This window comes from Salvelinus alpinus, chromosome 4 (genome assembly GCF_045679555.1).
Source record: "Salvelinus alpinus chromosome 4, SLU_Salpinus.1, whole genome shotgun sequence".
In the NCBI taxonomy this organism is placed as follows: Eukaryota; Metazoa; Chordata; class Actinopteri; order Salmoniformes; family Salmonidae; genus Salvelinus; species Salvelinus alpinus.
The window spans coordinates 81982602-81994137 of NC_092089.1; the positions used below are offsets into that span (position 1 = coordinate 81982602).

The 11536-nt window shown below is 42.5% G+C and overlaps 1 protein-coding gene across 1 annotated transcript in view; it reads right to left on the minus strand.

The window, feature by feature from the left end:
* Nucleotides 1–7956, minus strand: part of LOC139574529 (GDNF family receptor alpha-4-like) — a 142610-nt gene extending 134654 nt beyond the window's left edge. Inside the window, exon 1 of the mRNA XM_071399201.1 lies at nucleotides 7462–7956. Within this exon, the coding sequence (XP_071255302.1) occupies nucleotides 7462–7510 (49 nt within the window). The 5' untranslated portion in view covers nucleotides 7511–7956. The remainder of the gene's footprint in view (nucleotides 1–7461) is intronic.
* Nucleotides 7957–11536: the final 3580 nt, after the last annotated feature.

Here is an 11536-nt window from a genome sequence, read left to right on the forward strand (position 1 = left end):
AGACCGAGTGTTTCCTTTAGTACAGTATGTGCTCTTTTATTGCATTCCTGGAAATTGACATCATTATGAATCCCCAGTGTTAGCGATGTGCAATGTGAGCAGTTTGATCAAACAGGCAGTTCTATCTAAATTGTATTTATTTATTTATACATTTTTTCACCTTTATTTAACTAGTTAGGCTAGTTGAGAACAAGTTCTCATTTACAACTGCGACCTGGCCAAGATAAAGCAAAGCAGTTCGACACATATAACAACACAGAGTTACACATGGATTAAAAGAAACATACAGTCAATAATACAGTAGAAAAATAAGTCTATATACATTGTGAGCAAATGAGGTGAGATAAGGGAGGTAAAGGCAATAAATAGGCCATGGTGGCGAAGTAAATACAATAGAGAAATTAAAACACTGGAATGGTAGATTTGACAGTAGATGAGTGTGCAAAGTAGAAATACTGGGGTGCAAAGGAGCAAAATAAATAAATAAATAAATACAGTAGGGGAAGAGGTAGTTGTTTGGGCTATTTATAGATGGGATATGTACAGGTGCAGTGATCTGTGAGCTGCCCTGACAGCTGGTGCTTAAAGCTAGTGAGGGAGATAAGTGTTTCCAGTTTCAGAGATTTTTGTAGTTCGTTCCAGTCAATGGCAGAAGAGAACTGGAAGGAGAGGCAGCCAAAGGAGGAAATGGCTTTGGGGGTGACAAGTGAGATATACCTGCTGGACTGTGTGCTACGGGTGGGTGCTGCTATGGTGACCAGCGAGCAGAGATAAGGTGGGACTTTACCTAGCAAGGTCTTGTAGATGACCTGGAGCCAGTGGGTTTGGCGACGAGTATGAAGCGAGGGCCAGCCAACGAGAGCGTACTGGTCGCAGTGGTGGGTAGTATATGGGGCTTTGGTGACAAAACGAATGGCACTGTGATAGACTGCATCCAATTTGTTGAGTAGAGTGTTGGAGGCTGTTTTGTAAATTACATCGCCGAAGTCGAGGATCTTTGGCAGCATGGGTGAAGGATGCTTTGTTGCGATATAGGAAGCCAATTCTAGATTTAACTTTGGATTGGAGATGTTTGTGAGTCTGGAAGGAGAGTTTACAGTCTAACCAGACACCTAGGTATTTGTAGTTGTCCACATATTCTAAGTCAGAACCGTCCAGAGTAGTGATGCTGGACGGGCGGGCAGGTGCAGGCAGCGATCGGTTGAAGAGCATACATTTAGTTTTACTTGTATTTAAGAGCAATTGGAGGCCACGGAAGGAGAGTTGTATGGCATTGAAGCCCGTCTGGAGGGTTGTTAACACAGTGTCCAAAGAAGGGCCAGAAGTATACAGAATGGTGTCGTCTGCGTAGAGGTGGATCAGAGACTCACCAGCAGCAAGATCTACATCATGGATGTATACAGAGAAGAGAGTCGGCCCAATAATTGAACCCTGTGGCACCCCCATAGAGACTGCCAGAGGCCCGAACAACAGGCCCTCAGATTTTACACACTGAACTCTGTCGAAGAAGTAGTTGGTGAACCAGGCAAGGCAATCATTTGAGAAACCAAGGCTGTTGAGTCTGCCGATGAGGATGTGGTGATTGACAGAGTCGAAAGCCTTGGCCAGGTCAATGAATACGGCTGCACAGTATTGTTTCTTATCGATGGCGGTTAAGATATCGTTTAGGACCTTGAGAGTGGCTGAGGTGCACCCATGACCAGCTCTGAAACCAGATTGCATAGCGGAGAAGGTACGGTGGGATTCGAAATGGTCGGTGATCTGTTTGTTAACTTGGCTTTCGAAGACCTTAGAAAGGTATGGTAGGATAGATATACGTCTGTAGCAGTTTGGGTCAGGAGTGTCCCCCCCTTTGAAGAGGGGGATGACCGCAGCTACTTTCCAATCTTTGGGAATCTCAGACGATACGAAAGACAGGTTGAACAGGCTAGTAATAGGGGTTGCAACAATTTCGGCAGATAATTTTAGAAAGAAAGGGTCCAGATTGTCTAGCCCAGTTGATGTGTGGGTGTCCAGATTTTGCAGCTCTTTCAGAACATCAGCTGACTGGATTTGGGAGAAGGAGAAATGGGGAAGGCTTGGGTGAGTTGCTGTGGGGACTGCAGTGCTGTTGACCGGGGTAGGGGTAGAGTTAGCCAGGTGGAAAGCATGGCCAGCCGTATAAAAATGCTTATTGAAATTCTGAATTATAGTGGATTTGTCGGTGGTGACAGACTTTCCTATCCTCAGTGCAATGGGCAGCTGGGAGGAGGTGCTCTTATTCTCCATGGGCTTTACAATGTCCCAGAACTTTTTTGAGTTTGTGTTGCAGGAAAAAAAAATCTGCTTGAAAAAGCTAGCCTTGGCTTTTCTAACTGCCTGTGTATATTGGTTTCTAAATTCCCTGAAAAGTTGCATTTCACGGGGGCTGTTCGATGCTAATGCAGAACGCCACAGGATGTTTTTGTGTTGGTTAAGGGTAGTCAGGTCGGAGAGAACCAAGGGCTGTATCTGTTCCTGGTTCTACATTTCTTGAATGGGGCATGCTTATTTAAGATGGTGAGGAAGGCATTTTTAAAGAATAACCAGGCATCCTCTACTGACGGGATGAGGTCAATATCCTTCCAGGATACCTGGGCCAGGTCGATTAGAAAGGCCTGCTCGCTGAAGTGTTTCAGGGAGCGTTTGATAGTGATGATTGGAGGTTGTTTGACCGCTGACCCATTACGGATGCAGACAATGAGGCAGTGATCGCTGAGATCTTGGTTGAAAACAGCAGAGGTGAATTTAGAGGGCAAGTTGGTTAGGATGATATCTATGAGGGTGCCCGTGTTTACGGCTTTGGGGTTGTACCTGGTAGGTTCATTGATAATTTGTGTGAGATTGAGGGCATCAAGCTTAGATTGTAGGATGGCCGGGGTGTTAAGCATGTCACAGTTTAGGTCACCTAGCAGCACAAGCTCTGAAGATAGATGGGGGGCAATCAGTTCACATATGGTATCCAGAGCACAGCTGGGGGCAGAGGGTGGTCTATAGCAGGCGGCAACGGTGAGAGACTTGTTTTTAGAGAGGTGGATTTTTAAAAGTAGAAGTTCAAATTGTTTGGGTACAGACCTGGATAGTAGGACAGAACTCTGCAGGCTATCTCTGCAGTAGATTGCAACACCGCCCTCTTTGGCCGTTCTATCTTGTCTGAAAATGTTGTAGTTAGGGATGGAGATTTCAGAGTTATTGGTGGTCTTCCTAAGCCAGGATTCAGACACGGCTAAGACATCCGGGTTGGCAGAGTGTGCTAAAGCAGTGAATAAAACAAACTTAGGGAGGAGGCTTTTAATGTTAACATGTATGAAACCAAGGCTTTTACGGTTACAGAAGTCATCAAAAGAGAGAGCCTGGGGAATAGGAGTGGAGCTAGGCACTGCAGGGCCTGGATTCACCTCTACATCGCCAGAGGAACAGAGGAGGTGTAGGATAAGGGTACGGATAAAAGCTATGAGAATTGGACACCTAGGACGTCCGGAACAGAGAGTAAAAGGAGCAGGTTTCTGGGGGCGATAAAATAGATTCAAGGTATAATGTACAGACAAAGGTATGGTAGGATGTGAATACAGTGGAGGTAAACCTAGGCATTGAGTGATGACGAAAGAGATATTGTCTCTAGAAACATCATTGAAACCAGGTGATGTCATCGCATGTGTGGGTGGTGGAACTGAAGGGTTGGATAAGGTATAATGAGCAGGGCTAGAGGATCTACAGTGAAATAAGCCAATAAACACTAACCAGAACAGCAATGGACAAGGCATATTGACATTAAGGAGAGGCATGCTTAGCCAAGTGATCATAAGGGACCAGTGAGTAGTGAGTAGTGAGGTTGGTTGGGGTCACGGCGATTCAGACAGCTAGCCGAGCCATGGGTAGCAAGCTAGCAGAAGATGGAGGTCTGTTTTTAGCCACCCCGTGCGTTTCCGTCAGTAGATTAGTGGGGTTCCGTGTGGTAGAGGGGACCAATCCAATTGTCAAAATAGTTATAGTTATAGTGGCCCAAGAAGATTGTTCGATAGACCTGTTCAGATAGCAGTCGATATGCTCAAGACAGCTAACGATTAGCGGGCCGCAGTTAGCAGATTGACGTTCAGGTTACGTCGCAATGGAGGGGCCAGTTGAATAACTCCCTCAGGCAGATAACGTCGGTATTCCAGTTGTGAAGGCCCGGTGGGGCTCCGCATCGGCAGTAAAACGGGTCCGGATAGGTGATTGTAGCCCAGGAGTGGCTGATGGAACTCTTCAGCTGGCTAGCTCCGGGATAATTGGTGTTTGCTCCGGAATCGACGTTAGCCAATAGTCACTCGGATAGCAGCTAGTTAGCTGCAAGATCCAGGTGTAAATGTCCAGAGCTTGCGGTAGAAACCCGGGGATATGGAGAAAAAATAGGTCAGGTATGCTCTGGTCTGAATCGCGTTGTACAAAACTGGCGATAGCTTTCTGAGCTAAAGGATAGCTGATGACCGCTAGCCGTGGTTAGCTGAATACTAACGTTAGCTAGTGAGCTGGCTAACTCTGGCTAGCTTCTGTTGTGGATTTCAGATACGAGGTGAATAATACTTTTGTAAAAAAACAGATCCGCACCACATTTGGTGAGGCGGGTTGCAGGAGAGTGTTTTGAAGTTGAGTTTTTAGAAAAAAATATATAAAATGATATGCGAAGAAAAATATGAAAATATATAAAATATTTATACACGGGACAAGACGAGGACAAAGGACGTCTGACTGCTACGCCATCTTGGAAAATCGTTAGAGGCTAGATGCTGTTGTTTGACATGGTTATGTGAGTTAAACCCCAGTCTTATCAACCACACTGCTGCCTCGTCAGCAGGCCACATAAATGCATAATGTCATCTACAGAAATTGTGATCTATGTACACTGTGCCTGATGGATTGAATTGTTGCCTGTGCTCATTAGTTTGGACAAGTGGCTCAACAACACAGCAATTACCTCAGAAATGTGCCAATGTAAATACAAAACACCTAAAATACTGCAAGTTTGTGTCAGAACAAAAGACAATGAGTGAATACTTAAGCTGGAAAATTGCACCATTATGCTTCTGTTGAGGTAAAGCTACAGTTATGGATGCATACCGGCAAGATCCATCCGTTATCGATGACAACTGCAAACACCTCATTTCTTCATCAGTTCTAGCTACCTTACCTTGAATTCAAAATCAAATTCAAAGGCTGGTATACTGAAAGGAAACCCAAAAGAACTAACTATCGCTTGTGCATAATTACATGATGTGGTTAGTTTCAAGGATTTTAAGACCATTGACCTTGCGTTTTCAGAGAAGAAAATGGCAAACCATCCAATTGGCTTAAACAGACCTCTTCTCCACCTTATGCCAATTGAATAGACATTGAATCATATCCTGTTATGATTCTCAATGCATAACTGTATTCATTTCCTTTCAGAATTCCCCACCTCCAACCCCTTCATTTCTCTAATGAAGACAGTCCTGGAGTTGCTGAAGAGAATATCAATACTGAGGCAGGATTTGGTGCAAATGTCTGTTCTCCTGTTAGCCAGCTGTTGATGAGTTGGGAATGCCAGTTCCCAATTGAGATAGGAATTATCAACTCTGGAAGTCATGGCCGTGTCAATAACCATAATGGTATTACCCCCGCCTTGCAACAAGGTCAGGATTAACATGTCAGTGTTGTCTTGACTAATAGACATTGATAGTTTACAACTTGCGGCTCTCCTTTCTCACTTGCACGCATCAGAGGCAAAAAATCGATAGCGACTTCATCCAATCACACTGAGAGCGTCTGTCATTCAACAATGATGACGAAGCCACCCAGGTACCTCTGTGAAATTGGTTGAAATTATTAATATGGGGGAATGTGTCACCTTTTCTATACTGTTACTCTGAAATCAGTCAAATGGTCAGTAGAACAGTTCAGTGCAGTGGTAGTCAAACGATCAGTAGAAAAGTTCAATGCAGTGGCAGTAAATGAGGGTACCAGTAAATTGTGAAGGTTTCACCAGCACCACTCATAAAGTGAAGGAAAAATGTGATGTATCTTGTTGAATTGAGTAAATATATGCCCAAGTAGGATTAGATAGAATGATATATATAGGATTCATAGAGTCCTATGAATGCTACAGCTAGATTGGACAAGACTCGTATCCGCGTAGACCAGTTTGTACATTAAACATTCTCCATTCAGGCTACAAAGGCTTCGATTGCCTCCTTAACTCGATTGAATGGCGAGAATGCAGAAAAAATCTGGAAAAATATGCATACTTTCTTTATGAAACACAATTTTCAACCATAATGATAGAGTGGCTAATGCCTAGGAATGATAGCACAGGATGTTGCGTATTGCGTTCAGCCAATCAGGTTGCAGTGGTCTGTTGTTTACCCCTGGCTGAAAGCAGGCACAAAATCTGGAAGTAGCATTAGCCACTCTTGCATGGTGGTGGAAAATGGTGTTCATAAAAAAAAGTGTGCGAATTTTCCCCGTTTTTTCCCAGCCATTAAATCAACTTGTGTTATTAAAAAACATTCAGTAAATGTGTTCTGTCATGTACATGATGTAGAATTGCATGAGCTGCTTTTGTAAAAAGGCAGATTTTTATTATTGCTTTATTATAAAGTGGCTTTTTCTTCAACAGTAAATGTACTACCCATCGAATTGCATTTTGATGCATGGATTTGTTTACAGGGGTTGTGGTCAGGCAATTTCTTAATCTGGCCCTGTTTGAATGCTAAAATGAAACAACTCATTATCATCATATGCAGGTCTTTGGGCTTGGTTGTAGCCTAATGTTGTCAGAGAGTAGTTGATGTACACACGCACGTACACATGCACGTACACACAAAATTTCAATGAGTTCCTACAATAGCCTACATGTTGACAATATCCCGTCATAATGGTGTATGCGGATTATTGGGCCATATAAATTATTTATATTAGGTATCAGGACACCATAGAACACTTATGAAGTGCTAGTCAGTCACTTAATTTCGACCTGATATTGAGATTCAATGTGGCATACATTGCAAGGAAGTAATCACAGATTCTCCAAATGGCGTAAACATAATATCCGACAACTAAAATGTAGGCTAAATTATTGCGCGGCAACAACTAAATCACTCCACATAATTTCTACCATAAAATCAATTTCCACCGAAATATATTATTGTCCTAGTGGGAACATTTTTTTATTGAAATATACATAGGTCAGTGATAGAAAAGAAAAGCATACTTGATTTTCCTAAATGTACTTTAGTAGCCTATTTGCTCAACAGAAAGAGTTATCCAAATATGCGGGTTTTCTGCATATTGCGAACAGGTTGCAAAACTGAAAATCTCCTTGGTTTCTGTATCCCATGAAATCTTTATCAGAGGAACGTGTCTATCAATACTCAATCCTTGCAATATCTCGTAGGGCAGTACAGGTAGAAAATACGCCTGTTTACTTACCGAAGAAGACGAGATGAAATAGGTAAACTCCCCAAAGATCCATTTTCATTTCCGATGTAAAATTCTGTTTAAATGATTCCAGGTAACGCACCACTACACCTACACCTTTGAAATTACACTCAAATACATCCTCCTGTACAAGTGGACTGAATTGTTACAAAGGGATTGATAACCAAAATAACTCCTTGTTCACTAAATGTTTCAGAATTCCATAAGTTTCCCGAAAAGTGGATGGATTAATCAAATGTCATGGACATAAATAAATAAAAATACGGGCGTAATCGTTATGTAAAACGACCAGTAAAACGTGTTATAGACCCTGAAAAGTTATCTAGGCTACATCTAGGATCAGGTATGTGAGAGTTTGTGGTCGCCCGCCGCTGTTCTTTCTCCGTCGATAGCAAGTCCTCTTCGAACGTATTTTCTGTTGGTAAGTGGGAAAGAGAGAGTGGCTCGGATGGACTAACTGCTGAGAGCGACGTAGGTGAGCATGAGGGAATGGGAGAGGGTGGGGGAGCAAAAGGGGTTACGTAGAGTGGAAGGGACAGTGACACATGACATGCAATGCTCGTGTAAAAAAATCACGCAGCATAATATCGCCTCTACAATGCTACAGGCATGTAGGTCAAGTTATATTGTACTATTTGTTTTCCAATCTTTCTCAGTCCCGATTGGAAAATAAGATATACCTACCAATTAAGTGAAACTGACTAACAATGATGGATGAACAACACCATAATAGATAGTCTGACTGAATTCAACAAGATGCATACAAATGTCCCTGCACTTTAGGAGTGGTGTTGAATTTAAATATTTTTTTATGTTTTATTATCCCAACTTTGCGTGGCAACTGGCAAGGCCAGCATTGTTTATTCAGATTGAAGACAATTGTAAATAGGCCTACACACAATAAAGCTTGAAATTACACTGTGACAGAATGATAAGAAAACATGCAAGAGGGAAAATACATGTGTAATTAAAAGGGGTGCAAAAACAAAACCAAGTTTTGTTTGGATACAGTTCATATACAATCTATAATAGGAGACAGATAAGCTCCTGGGGGGGAAATAATATTTGGCTTTCGGCACTAAAATAATAATTTGCTGCTGTCTGCTTCAGTATCTGTTTATTATTTCTATCTTGTTTGTAAAGCACTTTTCTCAGTCATGGTTTTTTTCCATTCTTGGCTCTTGTATGGTGCTATCTTGGAGGAGACTACCAGATTCCACGACAGCTGGTCCATTTGTGGGTTGTTTTGTGAGAAACACGCAAGCCCGGGATTATGACTTTGTTGTTAAGAGTAACAATGACTGGGGAGGGATGGGGGAGGGTAAAGGCTCTGGGAGGTGGTTGGTTGGATAGATGGATGGGTGTTCTGCATTACAGAATGTCTAGAATATCATGTGACTTGTTGCGCACATAAAAATCTCTATAAAATATATCAAAGAGAAGAGTCGAAATGAAGCTGTGGACAGCCTTCTAATACCATGACACTGATTCTTCAAGTCCATCTTTAATGTGTCAGAGACTCACAGCATCTTCTATCCAGAGAGCAGGGCTGGGAAACTCTGGTGCTGGAGAGCTGTGTTGGTTCCACACTTGATTCAAATAATCATGGTCTTCAATTTGGACAATGATTATTTCATGACATGTGTGAAGTTTATGGCCCAGCGCCTAATTCAATGACAGCAGTCGTCCAGGAAGTGCATTTGGGCTGTATTGATCCACCTTTTGGCTCAGCTCCAAAATGGTGACAGCAGCCAATTGAGTTTCCACATGATCCATCCAAACAGAGCTGGCAGGAGATAACCACCGGTCGGTCAACCATGTTGGATCACAGTGTAAGGCTGCCTACAGGTCCAGCAGGATTGCTGCCATTGGACACAATGCAACATGGGCAGTATAGCAGCTTTCTTTGATTTCAAAGGAAGCACTCCCTCAATGGCTGATGGCTGATGGCATGCCAGACGTCTGATGGCTGTAGTGCCCATAGGTCCAAGAGGATCATCCAGTTGTTTGCTAAAGACTGAATGGAGACCACTGGAGAACAGTTGTAGCTGCTTGGTGTCTCGTTGATTGTCATTCATGGTTTTCCTCAACTATATTTGAGTGTACAGCAATAACAATCCATTTCGGTTTCATTTTTACCATACAGGCATGGGTGATAATGGGGGGCAATTATAATGATGGCCTATTTCATTTTGAGTGCTAAAATTGGAGTCACAAATGTGTCCATGCAGGGCAATAAATGAATTACTGAAGATTATATGTTGGAGTGCTGTCCATTTCATTTATTTATTTGACATGCAGGCAGCCATCCAGAGGAATCACTAATTGTACTGTACAACAACCTAGTACACCCTATGTTTTTCCTGTACTAGTTCACTTCCTAATACGCTTTTGAAAACAAAACAACATTACCATCTCAGTTGGAAAGTGAGTACTGCTTATTTAGGGGGGAAATGAGCTCTGACCATGTTTGATATATAAATAAAAAAATTACAGACACAAAGTGCCTTGGGGATTTTTTTGTAAATCACATATTTGCGCTGTGCATTTTGAATTTGTTATTCAAATCGACACTAAATGTTGCAAGAAAAGCAGAAAGCTCTCTCTGAGGGAAAGGCAGCTTAAAAAAGGAGTACAGCTTGTTTATATTTTTGTCTTAAGCCGTGAGGTCTCCCTGACATTCTCTGAGGGACGTTCTAAGTGCTGAGGGCTATGTCAGTCTTCTCCTTACATTAGAGAAAGGGTGACCTAACCTTATCTGACCTGAACCACCTCCACTGAGGATACTCCTATGGAAACCATTGAGGAGATGAATGCTTTGTCAAGGCAAACCTTCCTCATAATAAATACCCTCTCCATCTGAAGGGCTTTACTCTCCCGGGTTCTCAATTAATCCAAGCTCTTCTCAGTCCTCCGGACTGCTTAGCTTTCAGAAGGGATGGTGGGTCAGCTTTGAAGGCAAAGGAGATGGACAGGCATCACTTTCTAGCCGCCGGCGAGGGTACACTGATTTCCTATCGTTGGGAGCCGAAGCGGTGTGGACATTTTATAATGAGGGATTACTCCTGTATCTGTGATCATTTCTATGTCAATGCGGTATAGAGGTAGATGGATGATGAAGTGGCCGCTGCCGCTCTGTAAAATGTTTGTTGGACACATTTAATGGCTACTTTTACTGCCGAATTTAGCCCTACATTGGGTTTTGATGTTTGTATGATAAATCAAAGTGCTGGCGGGTTTTCCCGACATTTCTCCCAGTCGAGATTTCCCACTAGGATACTCTGTTTTCAGGCTTTTAAACTCAACGTTTTATCCAATAGTTTTGCTCTTATTCTCAAGTAGACCAATAATGTTGAGAGTTTTATGTTGAGAGGTATAGCCAGAGGTAGTCGTAGTGATTATTTTAGAGATTGAGAGTCTGACTACATATGTTTCAGCACTTCACCCCAAACATTAATTTGGCTCGTTTCAAAAGTCCACCATAAGTCCCAGGACAGTGATGTCATGGCTAGGTTCCATTGCACACACAGTGGTGCTTGTGTTGCATGAACTGTGGGATAGATTTTCCTCTTTTTGTGTGTACCTAACAACTCAGCAAGGCTACGGCTGATTGGCTGATACTTGAAACAACAACATACATAAGAAATGGCAGTGTCTATTTCTCGAATATGTGAAATTAATTTCTACTAGGATTACCAGTCTGCAAGTTAGTTAAATAGTTTCCCCCCTGTGTGACCACTATTGTTAAATAGGAACACCTTTTAAAGGTTAGAAAGATGCTCCCTTCTAACTGGCAAATTAAAGATTTGGATATTTGCTTACTATCAAAAGAGGTTTGGGGCGGATGAAGCCACAAAATGGAGAGGGGGTATTTCACAGCTGCTCTCAAACAGAACATTGTTCAAATGCAGTGAGATTTCATGGTGGGCATTCACACACAGTGACTCGGTATCCTCTCACAACAACAGATGGTGGGTCTCATGCCTACTGTGTGGGAGGGTTAGGTTACAGAGCTGTTGATGCCTAGTTCTGTCTTTAAACCTATTTTGGGCCAGACACAATCACA